General features: G+C 37.4%; 2 protein-coding genes across 2 annotated transcripts; one reads left to right on the top strand and one right to left on the bottom strand.

Moving 5' to 3' along the window:
• Positions 1-939: 939 nt before the first annotated feature.
• LOC105771965 (uncharacterized) lies at positions 940-1383 on the bottom strand. The gene has a single exon (XM_012593332.2). The coding sequence runs from the start codon at positions 1381-1383 to the stop codon at positions 940-942; it is 444 nt and encodes a 147-aa protein (XP_012448786.2).
• Positions 1384-20453: 19070 nt separating this feature from the next.
• On the top strand, positions 20454-22158 carry LOC105771964 (uncharacterized). Its single transcript, XM_052632039.1, has 3 exons — positions 20454-20581; positions 20854-21400; positions 21493-22158. Exons 1-3 carry the CDS (start codon positions 20454-20456, stop codon positions 22156-22158), a joined length of 1341 nt encoding a protein of 446 aa, XP_052487999.1.
• Positions 22159-27206: the final 5048 nt, after the last annotated feature.

Here is a 27206-nt window from a genome sequence, read left to right as displayed (position 1 = left end):
ACCATCCATCTCACTTAGAATCAACGCTCCACCGGAAAAGGCCCTCTTTACAACGTAAGGCCCCTCCCAATTTGGCATCATTTTCCTCTAAAATCCTTTTGTATAGGAAGAATTTTCTTCAACACCAGATCCCCTTCGTGGAATTCTCTGGGACGAACCTTTTTATTATAGCCCCGCATCATCCATTTTTGATACATTTGACCACGCTGAATGGCTTTTAACCTTTTCCCTTCTATTAAGTTCAACTGGTCGTATCGAGATTGAACCCATTCTGCTTCATTCAATTTTAATTCAGCCAATACCCGGAGCGAAGGAATTTCTACTTCAATGGGTAAAACGACTTCCATCCCACAAACCAGAGAAAAGGGTGTTGCCCCAGTAGAGGTCCTAACAGATGTTCGGTAAGCCAAGAGAGCAAACGATAACTTCTCGTGCCAATCCTTGTAGGTTTCAGTCATTTTCCCCACAATTCTCTTAATGTTTCTATTGGTCGCCTCCACTGCACCATTCATTTTGGGGCGATATGGAGACGAGTTACAGTGTCTGATCTTAAACTGGCTACAGACCTCTGCTATTTTTCTATTATTCAAATTTAACGCATTGTCAGATATGATTCTTTCAGGCATTCCATATAGACAAATGATCTCTTTTTTCAAGAATTTACTAACCGCAGATTTCGTGACATTTGCATAAGAAGCAGCTTCCACCCACTTGGTAAAGTAATCAATGACCACGAAGATGAAGCGATGCCCATTTGAAGCCTTCGGTGATATTGGTCCAATAACATCCATGCCCTACATGGAGAATGGCCACGGAGCAGTCATAACATGCAGAGGTGAAGGAGGTACATGTATCTTGTCTCCATAGATTTGACATTTATGACATTTTTTGGCAAAGTTAATACAATCTCCTTCCATGGTGACCAATAATACCCAAATCTCATGATCTGTCTAGCCATTGTAAAACATTTGCATGAGTTCCGCAAATGCCCTCATGAACTTCTTCTATGATCTTTTTAGCCTTCACAGCATCCACACATCTTAACAGCACTTGATCCTTCCCTCTTTTGTATAGTACATCCCCATCTAAGACATATTCAATGGCTATTCTTCTCAGTGTTCTCTTGTCAGTCTCTGTCGCTTGATCAGGATACTCCCGGTTCTTCACATATTGCAGGATATTCTGATACCAAGGATGATCATCTTTTCCCTCCTCCTCAATACTGTTGCAATGAGCCAGAGTCTCATAGATGATCATCTGAATAGGATTCATTACCTCTAACTTGTTCACCTGAATCATCGATGCTAGACTAGCCAATGCATCAGCCATCTGGTTTTCGTCTCGTGGGAGGTAGTAGAAAGTGATGTCATCAAACTCATCCATCAATTCAAGAACCAACTTTCTATAACTGATCAGCTTAGGGTCCCTAGTTTCCCATTCTCCTTTGAGTTGGTATATCACCAATGCGGAATCCCATATACTCTTAGCACTTTGATTTTTCGTTCAATAGCTACACGAATGCCCATAATGCATGCCTCATATTCTGCCATATTATTTGTACAATCAAAGTCCAGCTTGCTAGCAACAGGGTAGTGATCTCCACTTGGGGATACCAAGACTTCCCCAATTCCATTTGAGGCATACATGATCCACTTGGGGATACCAAGACTGCCCCAATCCCAACAGGGTAGTGATCTCCCTGTAGCATTCGAAGCTCCATCGAAATTTAACCTCCATACATGATCCATTTGAGGATTTTCTTCAGTGTTTGCCACATACATCAAGTTCTCATTTGGGAAATCGAAGTTCAGAGATTCATAATCTTCCAAGGCTCTACTAGCTAGGAAATCAGCTGTTGCACTTCCCTTTATGGCCTTTTGACTTACATATACTATGTCAAATTCAGAGAGCAGAATTTGCCATCTAGCCATTCTCCCATTTAAAGCAATTGATTCCATCATGTACTTTAAAGTATCCAACTTTGAGATCAACCAAGTCGTATGATACAACATGTACTGCCGTAGTCTCCGAGACGCCTAGATTAAAGCACAACACAACTTTTCAATCAATGTGTATCTCATTTCACAATCAGTGAATTTCTTGCTGAGATATTATATTGCCCTTTCTTTCTTTCCTGTCTCATCATGCTGACCTAATACGCATCATATAGAATTGTCAAACACCGTTAGATACAGTATCAATGGCCTATCTGGACTTGGCGGTGATAGTACTAGAGTATTAGCCAAGTATTGCTTTATCCTATCGAAAGGTTTTTGACTTTCTTCGTCCCATTCACCCGGATTATGTTTCTTCAGAAGACGGAATACTGGATCACATTTCTCAGTCAGTTGTGAAATGAACCGAGCAATGTAATTCAATCTCCCTAGGAAACCTCAAACTTCCTTCAGAGTGCGTGGAGGAGCTAGATCTCGTATTGCTTTAACTTTATCTGGGTCAACCTCAATCCCTTTTCTACTGACTATAAAGCCTAATAACTTCCCTGATCTGGCTCCAAATGTGCATTTTGCTGGGTTAAGCTTGAGCTGGAATTTCCTTAATCTCAAAAATGATTTTCTCAAGACTTGAACATGTTCTTCTTCAGTTTTAGATTTTGCAATCATATCATCAACATACACTTCAATTTCTTTATGCATCATGTCATGGAACAGGGTCACCATAGCTCTTTGATACGCTGCTCCTGCATTCTTCAATTCAAAGGGCATTACTTTGTAACAAAATGTTCCCCATAAGGTAATGAATATGGTTTTCCCTATATCTTCAGGATGCATTTTTATTTGATTGTATCTAGAAAAGCCATCCATAAAAGAAAATAATGAGTAGTCTGCTGTATTATCTACCAAAGTATCTATGTGAGGCAACGAAAAATTGTCTTTTGGACTAGCTTTGTTTAAGTCCCTATAATCCACACACATTCGTACCTTTCCATCCTTTTTGGGAACAGGGACGGTGTTTGCTACCCTTTCTAAGTACTTGACCTTTTGTAAGAATCCGGCATCGAACTGCATTTTGACTTCTTCTTTTATTTTTAGCACAATATCGGGTCTCATTCTCCTGAGCTTCTGCTGGACTGGTTTACAATCTTCTTTTATAGGCAAACGATGTACCACAATGCTAGTACTTAGCCCAGGCATATCTTGATATGACCACGCGAAAACATTCTTGAACTCTCGGAGTAATTCAATGAGGTCTCATTTTGTCTTTTAGGTAATATCAGTTCCAATTTTCACCTCCTTCCCTTTCTCTAGGCTCACGATTTCCAATGATTCCCTATGAGGTAGGATCTGTTTATCCTCTTGTTCCACCATTCTCAACAAGTCCGGAGATACACCACAGTATTCGTCATTTTCAAAGTCATGAGATCCCTCTAAACACATCTCTTGCTCAAGAAGAGACTCCGTGTTTGAAGCAGCATCACTCATGTCATTGATATCTGAGGACCTATGAGGGTATTCATCAAAGAATATACAAAGAATATATAAATTTATGAATGATTATTCGTATAATAAGGTTATAAATGTAATGAAAGAATCATTTGGAAGAAAATCAATCAAACGGAAAATATTTACTTGCATGGGAAGAATAAAATAATAATTGCTCGAAATGGATGCAAAGATGTATTTTATTAGAATAATGATATTCAGACTCAAGCCTATTTCACAAAGGATTTCCTATCATTTTTAGGCTAAAAACAACAAGAATGTTCTGAGCATTACTCTGAATAAGCTCTAAAGACTACAGGTATTTCTTCCATAGTCCAATTGTTTAGCTCACTCCCAGGTTCGTAAGGGTAGATCTCCAACAAGGTCCTTCTTTCAGTTGTTTCTATAGCATTGATATGAACATTTTCCAACATTTCTTCAATGTCTTCCTTTCTGGGCACCCCTTGCTCAGGGTAAATAAACCCACTTGACACAAAGGATTTAGATGGGGGAAAGGTCAAAGGCTCCCACTTGGCTTCCTCTCCGCTCAAACGTGCCCTTCTTCTCTTCTATATTTTCTCTGCTTCTTTCCTCTTCTGCTTCATATCTGGCTTGTATACTAAGCCAAAATTATCAAAATTTTCCCTCAGCATTGGTGCTTCAATCCTTCCTTGGATATGCTTTCCCAATCCTTTCCCTGGCGAGGCTCCTCTTCCTACCATCAATTGTAGACCCATCTCGGTGGTCTTGGATATCTTTGGTACCAGAATTTTGTGCCCCTCAGCAATAAACATTGTGTTCACAAATTCTAAAGATCGAAAAGAACATTCCACTGCCTCATCATTAGTCTCTACATAAGGCGCATTACCAGTTACAGTCGCAATGATATCCTCCTCTACACTTATTGTTACCAATCGACCCTCTGATATTAACTTCACCTTCTGATGTAGCGATGAAGGTACTGCCCCTGCCGAGTGTATCCATGGTCTCCCCAATAGACAGTTGTAGGAAGGCTTAATATCCATTACTAAGAAGTCAACCTCATAAATGGTTGGGCCAATCATTAATGGTATTTCAATTCTCCCCATAACCCTCCTTACTATATTCTGGCATGTTTTCATATGCGAACTATCCACAGGTAGTCGGTTAAGAGTGGATAAAGGCAATACATTCAGTGCGGATCCATTATCAATTAGAACCCCCGGCAATGTGTACCCCTGGCATCAGGTAGTAATATGCAGAGCTTTAGTAGAATCCCTACCTCCAGACTGTATTTCATCATCATTGAAGAAGATTAAATTGTCAGCACTTATATTGTTGACCAACCGATCCAGCTTATTGACTGAAATGTCATTGGCCACATATGTTTCATTTAGTACCTTCATCAGTGCATTTCGATGTACTTCTGAGCTTAGGAGCAAAGCTAATACAGAAATACGGGCTGGCTGTTTGTCCAGTTGCTCCACAACACTGTATTCACTGTGTTTTAAAAACTTCAAGAACTCCTTTGCTTCTTCTTCTTTTATTGGCTCATTAACTAATGGCTCAGATTCAACTGTTTTCCCTTTCTTCTGTTCTACCACCAGAGTCTTTTATCTTGGTAATTCTGCTTGAGTATCCTAACACTTCCCATTACGCGTATATGAACCTATCTCCTGATTGCCCTCAACTTCTTCTCCCGCGATTGTCACATTGCATCCATAATTCCACGGGACCATTGTACTATTCTTATATGAGAAATTTGATGGTTTCTGAATTACAATTTTTGGTGTTACTGAACCCTAGCCTCATTATTCTTAGGGCGTGAGATAATGACCACAGGATGATTTATTTTCGAAGTCCTCATTCCTGACTCTGACGCGCATATGCTTCTTTTTCCTTTCACCTCTTCATAGAACCACATCTCTTTGTTATCCATCATGCTTTGAACCAAAGCCCTGAATCTTTCACATTCTTAAAATTTGTGTCCCATTTCATGGTGGAATTCACAATAGTTTTCACTCTCATACCCTTCCTCAAAATCTGAAATAACTAGCCCTCTTTTCGCCATCTCTTTCCAAACCCATTTCAACAGAGTTTTTACTTCAGCAATGACGTTCTTGACCTCTTCTCCCTTACCTTCGCTCATCATATTCACCCCTTTATCAGCACAATTAGGTAGTGGATTTTCTGCGTTGGATGAGTCATCAACCTTGCAACACCCATGCTGATGAGTCTTTCAACTAAGTTTTTGAAGGCAGTGCAATTCTCTATTGAGTGCCCTGAAATTCCTGAATGATAGTCACATTGTGCATTTATATCGTACCATTTGGGATAAGGGGGTTGTAAAGGGGCTCAAGTAATGAGGTGAAACAACATGTGCATTAAATAAATTTTGATACAACTCCTTATATGACATCGAAATTGGCGTGAACTGGGGCCTTTCAGTATTCTGCCTCACTCCTGCTTCTTGTTTCGATGAGCCTTGTTGATTAGCCACCACATTTCCTGGTTGACTCACTGTGATTATCCTACTGTAGGCATTCACATTGTTCATTTCATTTTCTCTTTTCTTTGGGGCTGATCTTCTATTATTCTCCCCGCAATCTATTCTTCCACTTTTAATAGCATGTTCAATCATTTTACCGTTCATGATTATATCCGAGAAATTCTTTGAAGCACTTCCCAACGTGTGAGTAATGAACGGGGCTTTCAATGTATTGATAAAAAACATTGTCATTTCCTTTTCCAAAAGTGGTAGCTGAACCTGAACCGCAATTTCTCTCCATCTCTGCGCATACTGTCTGAAGCTTTCATTCGATTTCTTCTCCAAATTCTGCAAAGTTATTCTGTCAGGCATCATTTCTGATACATGATTGTACTGTCTCATGAAAGCCTGTGCCAAATCCCTCCAAGTAGCAATTTTGGTTCGGCTCAACTGATTGAACCATTTTGACACCGCCCCTGTAAGACTATCCTGAAAGGAATGTATTAATAATTGATCATTATTAATTTACCCCGTCATTCTCCTACAGAACATGGTGATATGGGCTTCAGGGCAACTGGTTCCACTGTATTTCTCAAATTCCGGCATCTCAAACTTATAAGGAAGTACCAAATCCAGAATCAAACTCAGATCTTTTGCGTCTATTCCATGATAGCTTTCAATGCTTTCCATTGCTCTAAATTTCTCTTCAATCCATTTCCATTTCTCTTCAAACTACTTTGGAAATTCTTCCTTCACCTTGTCCTTCTCAGCTACCTCATCGAAATCCGGGACAGCAATATTATTCAGGTTATCACCAGGATTAGAGCCTGATCCCATTTGAAAGTTCATCGGCATTGAAGCATCTCCTTGAAACTGCTGAGGCCTAATCGAAACAGAAGGTGTCGAAGGATGCGGCTCAGTCTGAACTTGCGCATGCGGAGGCATAAAACCTGGAGGATAAAGTGGTTCATCATTGTTTTCTTCTTCATTACCAATCACAGGACCTTTCCCTTTATCTACTCATTTGGTTAATAATTGCGTCAACTTGGTCATCATGTCATTTTGAGACTCCAGCATCTTTTGTGTCATGTCATTCTGAATCTTTTCTATTTGTTCCCTCATTTGATCTTGCATTTCCTTTTGAAGGCGCTCAAGCTTTTCCAATCTTTGATCCATAATTTTTGATTTCGCACAGGTACCGTAACGGTGCTTGGTGGATGAATTTTTGTTGGTTTCCAGATTAACTGAAGCACAATTTTAACCAATTAAAACCTTTTCTTAATAGTCTTGAATGCATATGATGTCATGTAATGCAAATGCATGAAATGAATACAAAAAGAGCGTCGATTCTGGTTTAATTTCTTTTAGAAAACTTTATTGATAAACAAAATTCTTTACATAAAATGAATTACAAATATGGCTTTGCCCTAATGCTTAGAGCTTTAACCTCCTTCAACAATAAAGCTAACTCCTGACCCCGATTCGATTCCATTTCATATTTTACACTTAAAACGTCAGCCTGAATCGCCATTGTTTGTAAATGGTCGGCTACCTCCCGGATCTGAGCCACGGCCTTACCCATAATGTAATCTCTGTTCTGGATTTGATTCTGAGAATGATAAAATTGTTTCTTCCAATGTTCTTCATTTCTTTCCAAGAGTTCAATCTGTTGCCTACAGCTGTGTAACGCAAACTCTAATTTTTCTATCCTCTTTTTCATTTCTTCAATCTTCCATAGGCTTGCTTTTAATTCCACCACAGAATTACGACTTCTATATAGAGCAAGTGATCCCTCGACTTCTGCTATTCTAACTTTTAGTTCCTCTTGATGGCTTTGAATTTCTAACACCTGTCGTTCTAGAGCCTCTTTCTGCACTTGGGTCTCCTGAAACTTTCTTTCCCGCCAATCGGCTTTGTTTCTTTCTTCCTGTATCTCCTATCGCCATTGCTCTGAAGTCTTTCCCAGCCCAACAATTCTCATCTATAGCCGTAACTTCTTGTAATCTGTCTTTAAACTATCTAGGTCCTCCTCTGCTTTATTCTTTCCCTTCCTTAATTTTTCAGCCTCTAATTTTTGAACGTCAGCATGTAACCTCAATTGTATCTTTTCCTCTTCCAATCGCTCTATTTTCTTTTCAAGCTCTAAATTCTTAAAATTTTCACATCTTTTTCCCTTTTTAATTCATTTATTTACTAAATGACTAAAATGCCCTTACTTAAAAAAATCCTATTTCACTTATCTCATGTCCATTTTTGTCCATCACTAACTAATGAGCTAATTACCATATAACAACCTCCAATTTGAAATTTCATAACAATTGGACACCTCTAACATGTAGAACTCAACTTTTGCACGTTTTACAATTAGTCCTTTTGACTAAATTAAGTGCCCAAACGTCGAAATTTTTGAACGAAATTTTCACGAAATCATTCGGTGAAATTGTAGGCCATAAAATATAGTAAAAATAAATTTTTCTTCATTGGGTTTGTGGTCCCGAAACCATTGTCCCAACTAGCCCCAAAATCGAGATGTTACATTTCTCCCTCTGTTAGGGACTTTCGTCCCCGAAAATCTTACCTGTGAAGAGATTTTGGTACTGTTTTCGCATAGCCTCTTTGGGCTCCCATGTAGCCTCATCAACCCCATGCCTATTCTATAACACCTTCACAACTGCAACATTTTTCTTCCTTAGTAGCTTGATCTCTCTATCTAAAATTTTTATCAGTTCTTCAACATAAGTCATGTCTCGCTGAATCTTAACCTCTGTCGGTGAAATCACATGTGACGGATAGGAACGATAATGACGTAACATAGACACATGGAATACATTATGAATCTTCTCTAGTTCAGTTGGCAAAGCTAACCGATATGCTAAGTGCCCGATTCTTTTAGTCACCTTAAACAGTCCAATGAAACGTAGACTTAGTTTGCCTTTCTTGCCAAATCTTAAAATTTTCTTCCACGGGGATACTTTCAAAAACACTTTGTCACCAGCTTGATACTCTATCTCTTTTCTTTTTAAATCTGAAGCTGCTTTTAAATAATCTCTTATAGCTTTTACTTTCTCTTCTGTTTCTTTGACTAAATCAACCCCGTAAATCTGATTTTCCTTAAGCTCTGTCCAATACAAAGGCGTACAACACTTACGTCCATACAAAGCCTCATAAGGAGCCATCTTCAAACTCGACTGATAACTATTATTATAGGCAAACTCTACCAATGGCAAATATTTCTCCCAACTGCCTTGAAATTCTAAAACACAACATCTGAGCATATCTTCAAGTAATTTAATAACTCTCTCTGACTGACCATCGGTCTGAGGATGAAAAGTTGTACTGAAGTTCAACTTTGTACCCAAAGCTTCCTGCAATTTCCCCTAAAACTGCGAAGTAAATCTCGAATCTTTGTCTGAGATAATCGATAACGGTACCCCATGTAGTTTGACTATCTCTGAAACATACAATTCAGCCAACTTGTCAAGTGAATAATCCATACGAACCGGAATAAAATGAGCTGACTTCGTTAACTTATCAATCATAACCCATACTTCATCTTTCTTTTTCAGTGTCAACTGGCAACTCTACTACAAAATCTACGGTAACTCGGTCCCATTTCCACTCAGGAACTAACATAGGCTGCAATAAACCTGAAGGTACCTGATGTTTAGCCTTCATCTGTTGATATATCAAGCATCTAGAAACAAATTCTGAAATATCTCTTTTCATTTCTGCCCACCAGTACATTTTCTTCAGATTATTATACATTTTTGTACTACCTGGATGAATAGACAAAGAACTGCTATGTGCTTCTTGTAAGATCTTCAGAATAAGCTTATCATTCTTTGGCACACATACTTTGTCTCTAAACATCAAACAATCATCAGAACCAATCTAAAAATCAGACTCTACACCCGACTTGCATTGAGCTCTTTTAGCTTGCAACTCACTGTCATTTTTCTGAGCTTCATAGATTTCTTCGAGAAAAATCCGTTTAGCCATCAACTCAGCTAAAATGGAACCATCATCAAATAAAGCCAAACTGGTATTCAAAGCTCTCAATGCAAATAAAGATTTTCTACTCAAGGTATCAGCAACAACATTTGCCTTACCCGGGTGGTAGTCGATCACTAACTCATAATCTTTAATCAACTCTAGCCATCTTCTTTTCCTCAAGTTCAAATCTTTTTGAGTCATCAAGTATTTCAAGCTTTTATGATCAGTAAATATTCGGCACTTCTCACCATACAAATGATGTCTCCAAATCTTCAACGCAAATACTATGGCAGCCAGCTCTAAGTCATGCGTCGGATAGTTTTTCTCATGTGTCTTTAACTGTCTGGAAGCATAGGCAATAACTTTATCTTCTTGCATAGGTACACAACCCAATCCGTTCATGGATGCATCACTGTAAATTACAAATTCTTTACCCGGTTCTGGTTGTACTAAAACAGGAGCTTCAGTCAACAATACCTTTAACTTGTCAAAATTCTGCTAACACTTTTGAGTCCATTCAAACTTGACATCTTTCTGAACAACCTTGTCAACGGGGTAGCTATCATGGAAAATCCCTTTACAAATAGTCTGTAATAACCAGCTAATCCAAGAAAGCTTCTAACCATTGATACATTTTTAGGAGGCTTCCAATTAACAATTGTTGAAATTTTACTCGGATAAACTTTAATACCATCACCTGAGATAATGTGTCCAAGGAATCCAACTTCCCAAAGCCAGAACTCACTTTTACTAAACTTGGCATAAAGCTTATTATCTCTCAAAATCTGTAAAACGGTTCTCAAATGCTCGGCATGTTCAATCTCATCACGAGAATAAATCAAAATATCATCAATAAACAAAACTACAAATTTATCCAAGTAAGGTCTGAAAATTTAGTCCATTAAGTCCATGAAAATAGCTGGAGCATTAGTCAAACCAAATGGCATCACAAGAAACTCATAGTGACCATACCTAGTCCGGAAAGCAGTCTTCAGAACATCTGACTCTTTAACCCTCAACTGATAATAACCGAATCTCAAATCTATTTTGGAAAACACAGTAGCTCCCTTCAATTGGTCAAAAAGACCATCAATTCTAGGCAGTGGATATTTTTTCTTTATAGTTACCTTGTTAAGTTGTCGATAATCTATGCATAATCTCATCGAACCGTCTTTCTTTTTCATAAAAAGCACTGGTGCAGCCCACGGAGAACAACTAGGCCTCACAAAACCTTTATCAGTTAATTCTTGCAACTGAGCTTTCAATTCTTTCAATTCCAACGGGGCCATTCTATAAGGAGCAATAGAAATAGGAGTTTTACCTGGAATCAACTCAATGCCAAATTCAACTTCTCTAATAGGAGGCAAACCTGGCAATTCTTCCGAAAACACATCTAAATATTCATGTACCACTGACACTAATTCAATTTTCAACTCTGGATCTCTAGTGTTCAATACAAAAGCAAGATAAGCTTCACACCCTTTTCTGAAACATTTCTGAGCAGACATAACAGAAATCATGGCGAGAGAACCATCTGACTCATCTGAATCAACCCGGATAATATCACCATTTTCACATTTCAACTCAATGTATTTTTTTCCGTAAATCACTATCACATCATGGGTAGTCAACCAATCCATACCAAGAATCACATCAAACTCATCAAATGGCAATAGCATCAGATCGGCTGGAAAATAGTAAACTCTAATCATCAAAGGGCAACCTTTACATACTCTGTCTACTAACACATACTGGCCTAATGGATTTGATACTTTAATTACAAATTCAGTAGATTCTATAGGCATGTTCATACTAGGCATCAATCTAATACAAACATAGGAATGGGTCAAACTTGGATCAATCAAAGCAATAACATTAGTATCATAGAGAGAAAATGTACCAGTAATCACATCAGGGGAGGATGCCTCTTCACGAGCACGGATAGCGTATGTCCTTGTGGGTGCTCTAACATCTGGTCTAGCAGCTGAGTCTCTGGGCGTACCCCTATTACTTGCTCCAACTCCCAGATTCCTTTGTGGTCTGCCTCTAGTAGGAGCACTTTTCGATCTCGCACTCGGTATTACTTCTCTTTTAACTATTTTGGGACAATCCCGAATATAATGATCTGGTGCACCACATCTAAAGCAAGCATTTTCATTTGCTCTACACTCTCCACGATGACGTCTACCGCATTGGGCACATTCTGGCCTGGGTGGTCGAGTACTACCAGTACTTGCGACTGTAGTAGTCTGAGCTCTTGGACCCTCAAATCTTCTGCCTCTGTTTCTGCTAGAATACCGGGCTAAAATTTTTGATCCACTAGAGAACTCTCTAGGTGTCTTGGATGTAGACTGAGATGATCTACTCATTTTCCTTTTCTTCGTGTCTTGCATTTCAATTTCAACTTTGCCCTTCTCTTTTTCTTTTAACAAATCTTCTGCCTTACAGGTTCTTTCAACCAGAACAACAAACTCTCTAATTTTTAAAACACCAACTGACAGTCAGATATCATCATTGAGCCCATCTTCAAATCTCTTGGACATATTAGCTTCGGTGGACACAAACTCCCGAGCTTATTTACTAAGTCTGACAAATTCACGTTCATACTCGGTCACAATCATCTTACCTTGTTTTAACTCAAGAAACTCTTTTCTTTTTTGATCTATAAACCTCTAACTGATATACTTTTTACGGTCTTAGCGAAAAACCCCCCAAATCTTGAAAATCCATTATTAATTCTTGCGTTTGTCAATTGAAAGACCTGTGTAGGTAATACGGATCATACCTAGACATGAGTACTATTGTACGAAACCTTGAAAGACAGGTGTGCGTTCTTTTACGAAAAATCGAGTTAAAATTTTTAACCGCCCAGCTGCACACTGGCGTGTGGCCAACCCATGTGGATTGCATAGCCTTACACACGGCCATGTTCCTCTATAATCCTTCGCACCTTCATTTCGCACATGACCTGGGGTGTCACACATGGTCCAGTCACACGGCCATGTGGCCCCTACACCTCATCTATTCAAATCACACACGACTTGGGGCTTTGTACAAAGTCCAGTCACACGACCGTGTAGCCTTTGAAACTCAAAAATTACATTTTTTCTCAACTTTAATTATTTTATTCAAATTAGTCCCTAATTAGGTTTTAATGGTATTTAGAGAACTAGATTATACAATTAGGTCATGGATTACGAATAGAACAACATATGGATGATTGAATTTATTGATTGAATTACTCTTGATTGATTGCTTGAATAATGAATAATGTTACACGTATTTTATGGATATCCAATTGAATGATCCAAATGCCCTAATTGTTTGCAAAATTGGATGTTTAATTTATTCATTATTTTCATTTATTAGTTATTAGATTAAATGTAAACGATATATAGATTGAATGACTTGGAATGTATTTATTTTACTTTTTCATGGGTTGGGTTGATATGATCGAAGGATGAACAGACAGTTTATCTGCATTTAATCGTTTGATGTGTACTCACAATTACAACATATTCTAACTGCCATAGTCTCATTGTGTACCTACAATTATAACAGATCCTAACTATGACATTTCCACTATGCTCTCACATTCCCTCTGACAGCTCTTATCTGCGAGATGGTCGTGTTTCCGTAGTTATCAATACCTTTCATCTGCAATTATCCAAATCTGAATGTGGTATTAAGTCTACAAGTTGGAGTGATGGTAGAGGGAGTTTTGGTGAACTCCCAATTTTGGAGTGCTAGTGGTTGGGGGTAGGACAATCAATTTTTAAACCGATTTTTGTATGGCATATTTGATAATTTATGCATATATGACTGAATTTACTTGATGAAATGATTAAACTAATTTATACGCATATATCCTTCGTCAACTATATGAATACCTCTGAAATTGATTCTATTGATTGTCTATGGTTGGGTATGTTATTATTATTATTATTATTATTATTATTATTTGACTAAGGTAGCAACATCAATTTACTGTGTTAAGATTGACAAATATTTATAACCGAGTGTTAATCTTGATAATGATGTATGATGTGAATTTATTGTTTAAAAATATAGTAGTATGATTCAGTTTATTGTAAAGGAACTCACATTGAGCTCCCAAAGCTCAGTCCTCCTAATTTTCCATCTTTACAAATAATCCTTCAAACTAGGACGCAGACACGACACTCGGAGGGTCTCGGCTTGGGTTTCATTTTTATTTCCGTTAATACTATTGTTTTTAATTCCTTAGGAGGTTGAGTTATTTTTGTTTTCTTTTATTATGAACCGTGGTTTGGGATTTGGTTTAATTTAGTTGTTAGGTGCATCGCATTCAATATAGGTTATAAAGTTAGGTTATTATTTATTAATATTTGATTAAACGAAATTGTTTTATTAAATTGACTTATGTTTTTATTTCAGCTACTATTCCTTATAAGTTAAACTAGAGCATAAAAATTGCCTGTGTAAACTTGAGTTTTAAAAGGAAAATTGATTTCGATAAAGGCCGAGCCACTTCGATGGTTAGTGTAATCTTTCAAATTCGAGTCTACCATCTAGGCGGGGTTGGGAAGGTTACAACTATAATGCCATGAATGATTCAAGAGGGGCCACATACTTAAAACATGGTTTGACATTCACAAAACCCTCAATTCCATAAATATATCATTAATATTAAAGGAAATTCATCTTTAAAAAGATGTGCTTTGAGCTATACTTAACGAATTGATATTGAAGAAGAAAACAAGAGTTTTAGAAAACCAAAATAAAAGAAATTTATTATGTTGAATTAAAAAAACTAAAAGTATTTTAACATTTAAAATACAAAAAAATTCATGTCATCTACCACATGTTGGTCATACATTGATTAGTTTTGGTTCCTCATAAAAATAACATTGTTAGTATATTGGAGTAATTTGTTTAATGTTTGAAAATTTTACATATCAAATTGGAAAAAATGTAGGTTCCAAATTAGAAAAAGTTCAAGTTCAGGTACCAAATTGAATAAAAAATATTAGGAATCAAATTAAGAAAAAGTGTTGTGTTAAGTTCAAATATCAAATTGGACAAAAACAAAGCTTAGGTACCAAATTAAGATAAATTGTCAAATTCAGTACTAAATATTATATTAAATTTGTTTTCAAGAACCCAAAATCATATCTCAACTTTTATCCAATTACTTTGTGGTAACATTTTGAAAATTTTAAAGATAGTAAATAATGTTGTAATTCAAAGAATTATTTTGCTACACAAACTCGTATTTTAAGAGCTAAAATTGGATATTTTACTTTGTTAGTTTCTTTATAGCCGATCTGAATATAAAAGTATTATCTTTTAGGGTAAACTATAAAAATAGTCACTTTTGTTTGCCTCAGATTACATTTTAGTCACTTATGTTTGAAATGTTATAATTTAGTCACTTGCGTTACCGTTTTGTTACGAAGTGGTTACTCTACCGTTAAACTCAGTTACCTCCCTAACGGCAGTTCTACATGGCAATCCAAATGAGTTTTAAATGCCAACTTGGATATCCAGTTACTCGGATGAAAATAAGTTTTTAATTAAATAAATTTAATTTGGACTGCCACATAAGACATCTAAATTGGCATTTAAAACCTATTTGGACTGCCACGTAGGACCGCCATTAGGGAGGTAATGGAGCTTAACGGTAGAGTGACCACATTGTAACGAAATGATAACGTAAGCGACTAAAACGTAACATTTCAAATATAAGTGACTAATATATAATCTAAAACAAACAAAAGTGACTATTTTCACAGTCTATCCTATCTTTTAAAGGGTTGATTAAGTTAACGTAAGTTGAATTGCATTTCAATTGGTTTTAATAAATAATAAAAAGGTTATTTTTATTTTTATATTTCATGTAAAATTTAAAATATTACTTGAATTTAAGATGTCATAATTTTGATACGTTAATTTTATTATTTTAATTAAAATTTCACTTTTAGTATTTGGTCCATTAACAATAAACATTTTTTATTCCACGAGCAGTCTCAAAAAATTGTCATGTTTCTTTTCTTTTTAATATTTATTTTTAAATATTTTACTATGTTCCTATAGCACACATGTCAATTTCTTGATCCAAAAATAGACATGTGTCTCTCTTTTTTCTGAAAAAAAATATTGGTCCAAAAAATAGGTTTGGGCAAAAAAAAAAGAGTTTAAACCGGCTGGACCTTGGGCAGGATATTTTTGGCCCAAATTCACAAAAGGACAAAAAAAGTTATTTTTTTGCTATTTTCTCCATATTTTGCTACCACTTAACTATTATGTTGCTACTATTTTTTTGTTATTGCTTGGATTTTGTATAACACTTGTTTTATTGTTATTATTTTAGAGACATTTGCTTGTTAAGTTGTATCTACCTTATTGTTATTTAAGTATACATATTTTTAAAAAATTATTTTCAATTTGTTAGAAAATATTTATTTTAATATTTTTAGTATTTTGATGTAGTATATATATTTAAAAATTATATAAAAAATAATATAAAAAATTTTAATATGGGGCGGGTCGGGCCGGGCCTAGTAAACGGACTTAAGATTTTTGGTTGGGCCTGACCTGACCCATGAACACCCTTTTATAAATATATTTATTACATAATTTTTTACCCACGTAGAGAGTATGTCATAATATCAAACTAAATTCTAAGAATTATTTAAATATATATTAGATTATTGTACAGGTGAAATTTTTATGTAAAATATATATACTAAAATTTTATATAAAACAAACGATGTTTTGGTTTAAATGTAAAATTGAATATTTTTGTAAGGTAAAGTTGAAGGTTTAAAATTATAATATCCTAAATGCAAATTTAATCATATATTAATTTTTATTGATTTTATATAAAAATTAAAAAAACCATCATAATAATATAGATTTGTAAAAAAACATAATTTCTTAAATTTTTTCAACTGAATTAGCGTGTGATTAACTTGTAACACTAATTTAATCAAAGGCTTAAATAATAGTGATTAAAATATGTCATAAGTCTTTGTATTCTTCAGAAATTTGAAATTTAGTCCTTGCACTTTTATCTCTAGGAATATAGTCCTTTTAATTTTAGATTTCAAAAGTCAAATTCAATTGTTAACATTGTTAAATTTATTTTGTTAAATTTAAGTTCATTACAACATCAGTTTTCTTTAGTTACATTGCTATCAAATGAGAGATTTTTTTTTTATTTCAAACTATCAAAGCAACAAATTTAACAAAAAATTTGGTAAAAGGACCTTTCAGTCCCTCTCCATTTTAAAATTGAGCAAATTGGTTATTCTCAAAATAATCAAAGCAATTTAGTCCTTGTCAATTTTAAAGTGAGCAACTAAGGACAATTTATCATGATGTTAATGTTTTTATATCAATTGTACATGATTTTGATAGGTATAATGTAACGCCCCAAAATTTCTAATTTCGTTATTATGAAAATATGACACAAATATCTGTCAGCTTTAGTGGTTAAGTGTTCTGGGAGTGTTTGGGAGGTCCCAAGTTTAAGCATTCGCTTGGGCAAATTTTGATATTTTGAATGAATTAGGCCTTACTCTTGTTTAATAGGCTTTTATTTGATTGTTGGGTAAATTACATTAGAATTGGCCTACTGGTTTGGTGGTTAAATGGTGCGTTATTATGGTGGAAGTCTTGTGTTTGAATCCTTATGTAGGCAAGGGTATTATTTTTTGCTCGGATTTCGGGAGAGAGTTGTGTAATAGGGGGATTATGAGTAGTGGATGGGTAGTGGGAATTAGGGGAGAAGATTACGAGATTTTGGGGGTTATTGGAATTTTATTTTATTTTTTTCCCATAACTGAATTTTGACTCTATTTTCCAAAAAAAAAAAATTACTGTCTATTCTTCTCCCTCTCTTCTTACCGAAATTCTCTGAGTTTTTCCATATTTCTCTTCTTTTTCTTCTTTTTGATTTTTCCTTAATTCATTTATTTTCTTTCATTTTCGTACGCGGTTAGTGCTCGCTTAGTTTCGGTAAGTGTTTCTCTTTGTTTCTGTCATGAATCTCTTAACGACTGAAGTGGTAATGTTTTTTCTCTGTGATTTGGGCCTAGGGGGAGGCTCAGACTGGTGAATTCGGTGTTCTCGTCCTAACAATAGTTAAACGGAGGGTTATCGTTGGTGGTAAGTTGGGTTTCTGTTTGTTCTTGGTTGTAAATTCTCTTGTAAATTCATTAAATTGATGTTGAGTATCTTGATTATAGGATTTGGAGTGCTCGGGGACTGTTTTAGTATCAAATAAAACCAAGTGTGTATTCGAAACGCAAAAAAAAAAAATCGGTGAAAAGTCAAAATTGCTTGTTGTTTGGACAACAACACGAGGCTAAATTTGAAAAATTGCCATAAATTGTGTAAATCGAATTAGAGGATGAAAAAAATATGGAATTAAATCTTACTGAGTCTAGTTTCTCATAGAAGAAACGGTGTAAGTTATGGAATTTTAAATCGTGAGACAAGGTCAGAATGAATTTGGGTTCCCCTGTTCTGACTTTGGAAAATCATCAAAAATTAGAGAAAAATAATTAGGGGTTAAAATTTACATGTCTAAATAATTAATGAGTGTATTTTCAATAGAAACAAATGGAAACATCATCCAAATTTTGTACTAAAAGATAATTAATTTTTAGCAAAGAATGGATGAAGCTGTTAGACAGCAGAATAGGGATAAGTTTGAAGATTTTACTGTACTTATTGGCTGAACTAAAAATTCTAAAAATTTTATGATAGAAAGGTATTTGAGTTTATTTTCAAAGACATCAATCAGATCTTAATTCTGAATTTTTTAGCTCAAGATATAAATATTTTAGTAACAGTGACATAAGTACACATCTTTGAAGGAACATAGTAGTAAATAGTGAAAACATATACGAATAATTAACTAGCACGGGTTACATTAATGATGGATCACGTGGCCAAGGCCAATTTGGGCCGAGTGGGCCGCATGGAAATGTGAACTCATTTTTTTTAAAAGTACTATAAGGTTGCACGGGTCGCCCAAGTCGACTGTGGATCTACTGTAGGGTCGGTAAGCTTTACTTAGACCCCTATATGTGTGATCTGTCTGTCTGATTTCTATACCGAGCATGACTTATGATATCTGAATGTATGTATTATTAATTGCATAATGGCATGACATATTTTGTATGTTGCATTGCATCGGGGTGGGTTGATGATATTTGAAGGAAGTGTCTGAACGGCTATTAAGCCTGTTATCTGGCAGCTCAGCTGCAACCTTCTGATTATGTGAAGCATTTCGATATAGCATGGTGTGTAGGGATGGGTGGGTTGATTTAATCCCACATAGTGTGTAGGGTTGGACGAAAATGTTGTGTAGAGGCTGATGGGTAGGATTCTGATTTACTATATCTGCATTCTGTATCTGATATGGGCCAAGGCCCTAATGTATTTCTGAGACCGTATCTGAATGGGCTAAGGCCCAAACTGATTCTGTGATGGACACAGGCCCCAGACTGTATCTAACTGAATTCTGTTGATTATTTGTATACATTTTTTCTGTGGGGATTACACACTGAGTTTGTAAAAACTCACCCTTTCTCTGTTTAATCTGTACAGGTAATCCCGAGACTTGATGGGTCGGTGCAACAGAGGACTCGAAAGTGGCCACATGTAAATTTTATACTGTTTTACGTTAATGCCCATAATTTATTACTTATTTAGGGGTTTTGATGTATCTTCTGGACTATTGATTGGTTGAATTTAAATTTAGGACTTTATACTATTTTTATGGATTTTTTTAAAAACTGCAACTCCACAAAAACACTTTTTTTTTCTAAAAGATAAGGTTTCTCATAAATAGAAACGATTTTCCCTAAATTAATTGGTTACAAAAGCTTCTGCTAAGAGACAAGTTTTAAAGTAAATCCACTAGTTTTTTCGAATTAAATAAAAGCTAACTTACTGTAACAGTTCTTAAACTCGACAATCTTATCTTCAAATCCCTTTCCATGTGACATCGCCAAATTCGACCATAACGTCTAGGCCAGATTTGGGGTGTTAGATTTAGTGATATCAGAGCCAGGTTGCAAAACTCGACTGTAGATTTGGGTTTTAAAACTTGGTTTTTAATAGATGATTTTTAAATGGTTTGAAATATTTTTGACTGAGTACGTGGTACACCGAGTCTCCGGCACCGATTCTGTCAGTGTTCTAAAAACTCTGATAAGTTTTTGAAAATTTGAGTAGCATATTCTGAAACTATTATACTGTATTGAGAACACTATAGATAGTGTGTACTGAAAACAGTAACCAAACTGAAAACTGTAGTAAGACTACGATTCGTGATAACAAACTCTAAACTTCTGATACTGTTTTGCATAAAATATCTACTAATAGATATCAAAACTGTAACTAATTCATAAAAATTTTAACACAGATAAGCTACGAATTCTACGATGAGTACATGAGGTATTCGCAGATGAGGTACTAGAGGCCGAGGTAGAGGCCGTAGAGGGGCTCGAGCTGAGTCCTCATCGTTAGGTAGCGTGCCGAATCTGGATACGAGTGAGATGCTGGTTTCACCTGCTACAGAGACTGGGTCTCATGATCATATGCCCAGGGACGATGCCTTGTCCCAGGCTATGTTGAGGATATTAAAGACGATTGCTGGGCCCAATATTGGACCTGGGGGCCGAGGGTCAGTTACGGAATGACTCTGGTCCAATAGGGCTGAGCTATTCAAGGGTGTCACTCGAGTCACCCCTAGCGTGGCCTAGTACTAGGTGGAGGCCACAGAAAGAATCATGGACGATCTGGACTTTACCCCTGAATAGAAATTGAAATGAGTTGTTTCCTTACTTCGCGATGAAACATACCAATGGTGGCTGACCGCTAAGGAGGACACTCAGCCCGAACGACTGACTTGGGATTTTTATAAGTCTACTTTTCAAGGTAAATATGTGGGGTAAGCTACATTGATGCTAAAAGACGTGATTTTCAGAATCTCACGCAAGAGGATTGTTCAGTGGCCGAGTATGAGGCCGGGTTTCTAAGATTGAGTAGCTATGAGCGAGGCATGGTGGCGATTCAATGTGAGTGTTGTGTCCGCTTCGAGGATGGACTCAGGGACAGTTTGAGAGTTCTGATAGCTCCGCAGAGAGAGCGTGACTTTTCAGCACTGGTAGAGAAGGCAAAGATTGCCGAGGAGGTGAAGCACGTTGAGCGACAAAACCGGGATAAGAAGAGAGGCAAGAATAAGAGGGATTCGGAGCCTTCTAGTTCTGTGATGAGGCCTAAGAATAAGGTTAGATCCGGTGGGCCAATTAGAGTTGGGGCCCCTATTACACCTACTAGGATCACGCTTTGTAGGCATTGTGGAAGACGCCATTCGGGCGAATGTTGGAGGACAACTGAGGCTTGTTTAAAATGTAGGTCTACTGAACACAGTGTTCGAGAGTGTCTGCTGAGGGCCAATCAGGTGCAAGTTGAGGGTTCTGGTACTGCACAGCCACCGGGGGTAGTTTAGCAACCGCTTAGGGGCCGTGGTCAGGCTAGGGGTGGTAATGGTATGGGTCAAGGTAGAGAGCACCGGGTAGAGGTGCTGGACAGGCTGAGGCAAGACAGTCGGCCCTAGTTTATGCTTTTCATCGCCAAGAGGATAGAGATGCTCCAGACGTTATCATGGGCACGTTTCTTATTTTTGATATGCCTTACACTGTGTTGATAGATATAGGATCTACGCATTCCTTTGTTGCTTGTTCTATTTCCAAAAACCTAGGGATTCCAGTTGAGAGTACTTCTAGTGAGGTGGCTATACTAAACTCGCTGGGGCAATCTGTTAGAGTTAGCAAACTGTACATGGATGTTTCTTTAGAGGTACAAGGGACAGTATTTCTGGCTAATTTGATGGAGCTTCCGTTTGGGGAGTTCGATATGATATTGGGGATGGACTGGTTGGTCAAGCATCGTGTCAGTTTGGACTGTACGACTAAGAGGGTTGTATTGAGAACTGAAGGGGGTAATGAAGTAGTTGTGATTGGGGAACGTCAGAATTACTTGGCTAACGTGATCTCTGTACTGGTAGCTGAAAAACTTGTTCGCAAGAGATGTGAGGCGTATTTGGCCTACGTAAGCGTTTCCGCTTCGGAGGACTCTATTGTTAAGGACATCAAAACTGTGAGGGATTTTTTAGACATCTTTCCTAAGGAGCTACCGGGTTTACCTCCGAATCAGAAAGTGGAGTTTGGGATTGAGCTTCTCCCTGGTACAGCCTAGTGCCTATCACTCCCTATTGAATGGCACCGAAGGAGCTTATAGAGTTCAAGGCTCAAATTCAGGAGTTATTGGATCGTGGGTTCATCTGCCCTAGTGTGTCCCCATGGGGAGCACCAGTACTGTTTGTTAAGAAAAAGGATGGATCCATGAAGATGCCTATCGACTACCTACAACTAAATAAGTTGACTATTAAGAAAAAGTATCCACTTCCGAGCATTGATGATTTGTTTGACCAGTTTCGAGGGGTGTCTATGTTCTCCAAAATTAACTTGCATTCTGGGTATCACCAGTTGAGGGTTAAGGAGGCTGATGTACATAAGACGGCATTTAGGACTCGTTATGGTCACTACGAGTTCCTAGTTATGCCAGTTGGACTGACTAATGCACCGGCAGCTTTCATGGATTTGATGAACCGAGTGTGTCACCCCTACCTGGATCGATTTGTAGTGGTGTTCTTCAATGACATATTGGTTTATTCGAGGATTGACGATAAGCATGGCAACCACCTTAGGATTGTTCTTCAGATTTTGAAGGAAAGTAATTCTATGCTAAGTTTAGCAAGTGCGAGTTCTGGTTACGTGAAGTAACATTTCTAGGTCATGTGGTGTCTGCTGAGGGGATTCGAGTCGATCCTCAAAAAATTGAGGCTGTATTGGACTGGAAGCAGCTTAAGAATGTGTTTGAGATTCGCAGCTTTTTGGGGTTGGCAGATTATTACCGACGGTTTGTGGAAGGATTTTGATTGATCGAAGCACCATTGACTAAGCTATTACGTAAAGGTGTACCGTTTGACTAGACTAATTCGTAGCAAGAGAGCTTTGAGAAGCTTAAGACTGTACTTACTGAGGCTCCTATTTCAGTATAGCCTGAACCTGGAAAGGAGTTCACGGTTTATAGTGAGGCATCACATGTCAGTTTGGGATGTGTGTTGATACAGGATGGTAAGGTGGTTGCATATGCGTCTTGTCAGCTTAAGACACACGAGGCGAACTATCTGACACACGATTTGGAGTTGGTCGCCGTAGTCTTTGCATTGAAAATCTGGAGACATTATCTATACGATGAGAGGTGTATTATCTACACTGATCATAAGAGCCTCAAGTATCTCCTCACTTAGAAAGAGTTAAATCTTAGGCCGTGTAGATGGGTTGAGCTACTTAAGGATTATGATTGTACCATTGAGTACCATCCCGGCAAGGCCAATATGGTGGTCGATGCGATAAGCCGTAGGGCTCTGACCGATTTGAAAGTGATGCTCACTCGACTTAGCCTATTCGACGATGGAAGTTTGTTGGCAGAACTTCAGGTCAAACCGACATGGATTGAATAGATTCGAGGTAAACAGTTGGGGGATAAGTCTCTCAGGTTGTGTTTTCATCAGGTTGAGAATGGTCGCACTGCTGATTTTGGGATAAACAGTGATGGGGTACTTTTTTTTCGTGGCCGAATTTGTGTACCGAATGATAAGGATTTAAGGCAGTCGATTCTGAGAGAGGCGCATGGTAGTCCCTGTACTATGCATCCCGACAGGAACAAGATGTACCGAGATCTTCGAGAATTATACTGGTGGCCAAGGTTGAAGCGTGAGGTTATCAACTTCATTTTTACTATTTGACTTGTCAGCAGGTTAAGGCTAAGCATCAGTTACCTTCGGGTTTGCTGCAGCCGGTTAAGATACCATTATGAAAATGGGAGAGAGTAACGATGGACTTCGTTAGTGGGTTGCCTCTAACACCTACTAAGAAGGATTCTGTCTGGGTCATTGTAGATCGATTGACCAAGTCTGCTCACTTCATCCCGGTAAGGACAGACTTTTCTCTTCAGAAATTAGCTAAGCTCTATATATCGGAAATAGTGAGACTGCATGGGGTACCTGTCTCGATCATTTTCGATCGGGATCCTCGTTTCACTTCTCAGTTCTGGAAGAAGCTTCATAAGGCTCTGGGTTCAAGATTAGACTTTAGTATTGCTTTCCATCCCAAGATAGATGGTTAGTCGGAGAGGGTGATTCAGATACTAGAGGACATATTGAGGAGCTGTGTTATTGATTTCTAAGGCAGTTGGGAGGAGTACTTGCCGTTAGCGGAGTTTGCCTACAATAATAGCTTCCAGTCTAGCATCCAGATGGCACCTTACGAGGCACTGTACAGTCGTAAGTGTTGCACTCCTTTATGTTGGACTGAGTTGGGCAAGCAATGTGTTCTGGGTCCTGAGCTGGTCTCTCAGATAGAGGATAATGTTAGATTAATTCAGGATCGTTTGAAAGCAGCTTCTGATAGGCAAAAATTGTATACGGATTTGAAGAGGCATGAGATCAAGTATTTTTTGGAGGGACTTAGTTTTTCTCAAGGTCTCACCATGAAAAAAGGTTCTGAGGTTCGGTCGCAAGGGCAAGCTGAGGCCTCGATTTATTGGACCTTACTGCATTCTAAAACGTGTGGGATCTGTCGCTTATCAGTTGGAGTTACCTCCGGAGTTAGACCGTATTCATGATGTTTTTCACGTCTCGATGTTGAGGCGCTACCGCTCTGACCCCACACATGTTGTTTCTGTTGAGGAGATTGAGGTTAGGCAAGACTTGACCTTCAAGGAGGAGCCAGTTCAGATTCTGGAGCGTTATGTAACGGTTCTTCGAAAAAAGTTTATTCCCTTAGTAAAGGTTCTCTGGCGTTAGTAATATCCTCATCTATTCTGATCAGGTAAAATTTCGAGGGCGAAATTTTCTTTTAGAGGGTAATGTTGTAACACCCCAAAATTTTTAATTTCATTATTGTGAAAATATGACACAAATATCTATCAGCTTTAATGGTTATGTGTTCTGGGAGTGTTTGGGAGGTCCCAAGTTCAAGCCTTCGCTCGGGCAAATTTTGGTATTTTGAATGAACTAGGCCTTACTCTTGTTTAATAGGCTTTTATTTGATTGTTGGATAAATTACAACAGAATGGGTCCGGTGGTTAAATGGTGTGTTATTATAGTGGAGGTCTTGTGTGCGAATCCTTATGCAGGCAAGGGTATTATTTTTTGCTCAGATTTCAGGAAAGAGTTGTGTAATAAGGGGATTAGTAGTGGATGGGTAGTGGGAATTAGGGGAGAAGATTAAAGGATTTTGGGGGTTATCGGGATTTCATTTTATTTTTTTCCCATAACCAAATTTTGACTCTCTTTTCCAGAAAAAAATTCTGCCGTCTATTCTTCTCCCTCTTCTCTTGCCTAAATTCTCTGAGTTTTTCCATCATTCTCTTCTTTTTCTTCTTCTTGATTTTTCCCTAATCCATTTATTTTCCTTCGTTTTCGTACGCAGTTAATGCTCGCTTAGTTTCGGTAAGTGTTTCGCTTCATTTTTGTCATGAATCTTTTAATGACTAAAGTGGTAATATTTTTTCTCTACGATTTGGGTGTAGGGAGAGGCTCGGACTAGTGAATTCAGTGTTCTCGTCTTAACAATAGTTAAATGGAGGGTTATCGTTGGTGGTAAGTTGGGTTTATGTTCGTTCTTAGTTGTCAATTTGCTTGTAAATCCGTTAAATTGATGTTGAGTATCTTGATTATAGGCTTTGCAGTACTCATGGACTATTTTAGCATCAAATAAAATCAAGTGTGCACCCGAAACACAAAAAAAAGGGATTTGGCGAAAAGCCAAAATTGCTTGCTGTTTGGACAGTAGCAGTAGGCTAAATTTCAAAAATCGTCATAAATTGTGGAAATTGAATTAGAGGGTGAACAAAATATGGAATTAAATCTTATTGAGCCTAGTTTCTCATAGAAGAAACGGTGTAAGTAATGGAATTGTAAATGGTGAGGTATAATAAACTTTGTGACACAAGGGCAGAATGAATCAGGTTCCCCTATTTTGACTTTGGAAAATCATCAAAAATTGGATAAAAATAATTAGGGGTTAAAATTTACATTTTAAAATATTTAATAAGTTTATTTTCAGTAGAAATAAATGGAAACATCATCCAAATTTTGTACTAAAAGATAATTAATTTTTAGCAAAGAAGGGACGAAGCTGTCAGACAGCAGAACAGGGGTAAGTTTGAAGATTTTACTGTACTTATTCGTTGAACCAAAAATTCTAAAAATTTTATGGTAGAAAGGTATTTGAGTTTATTTTCAAAGAAATCAAGCGGATCTTAATTCGGAATTCTGTAGCTCAAGATATAAGTAATTTAGTAACAGTGACACAAGTAGATAGCTTTGAAGGAACATAGAAGTAAATAGTGAAAACATATATAAATAATTAACTTACACGGGTTACATTAAAAATGGATCATGTGGCCAAGGACAATTTGGGCCGAGTGGGCCATATGGGCTTGTGAGCCCATTTTTTTGAAAAGTTTTGTAAGGTTGCACGGGTCGCCCAAGTCGACTGTGGACCTATTGTAGGGTCGGTAAGCTTTACTTAGACCCTTATATGTGTGATCTGTCTGTCTGACTTCTATACCGAACATGACTTATGATATCTGAATGTATGTACTATTAATTTCATAATGGCATGACATATTTTCTATGTTGCATTGCATCAGGGTGGGTTGATGATATTTGGAAGAAGTGTCTGAAAGGCTATTAAGCCTATTATCTGGCAGCTTAGTTGCAACCTTCTGATTATGTGCCGCATTTCAATACAATATGGTGTGTAGGGATGGATGGGTTGATTTAATCCCCACATGGTGTGTAGGGTTGGACGAAGATAGTGTGTAGAGGCTGGTAGGTAGGATTCTGATTTACTGTATCTGCATTTTGTATCTAATATGGGCCAAGGCCCTAATGTATTTCTGATACTGTATCTGAATGGGTTAAGGCCCAAACTGATTCTGTGATGGACACAGGCCCCAGACTATATCTAACTAAATTATGTTTATATCTATATGCATGTTTTCTGTGGGGATTACACACCAAGTTTGCGAAAACTCGCCTTTTCTCTGTTTAATCTATACATGTAATCCCTAGACTTGACGGGTCAGTGCAACGGAGGACTAGACAGTGGCCATACGTAAATTTAGATTGTTTTCTGTTAATGCACAGAATTTATTACTTATTTGGGGTT

The sequence above is a fragment of the Gossypium raimondii genome, chromosome 6 (genome assembly GCF_025698545.1).
Source record: "Gossypium raimondii isolate GPD5lz chromosome 6, ASM2569854v1, whole genome shotgun sequence".
NCBI lineage: Eukaryota > Viridiplantae > Streptophyta > Magnoliopsida > Malvales > Malvaceae > Gossypium > Gossypium raimondii.
The sequence above is the reverse complement of the archived record's forward strand: the minus strand, read 5'-3'. Positions and strand labels throughout refer to the sequence as shown.

What these genes read in the sequence shown, in the direction of transcription:
- LOC105771964 (XM_052632039.1), top strand. Translation starts at nt 20,454, where the DNA reads ATGCTGGTTTCACCTGCTACAGAGACTGGGTCTCATGATCATATGCCC. An exon ending in ATTGGACCTGGGGGCCGAGG is followed by an intron (nt 20,582 to 20,853) that starts GTCAGTTACGGA and finishes ATGTGGGGTAAG; the next exon opens with CTACATTGATGCTAAAAGAC. An exon ending in GTACTGCACAGCCACCGGGG is followed by an intron (nt 21,401 to 21,492) that starts GTAGTTTAGCAA and finishes GGTGCTGGACAG; the next exon opens with GCTGAGGCAAGACAGTCGGC.
- LOC105771965 (XM_012593332.2), bottom strand. Translation starts at nt 1,383, where the DNA reads ATGGATGAGTTTGATGACATCACTTTCTACTACCTCCCACGAGACGAA.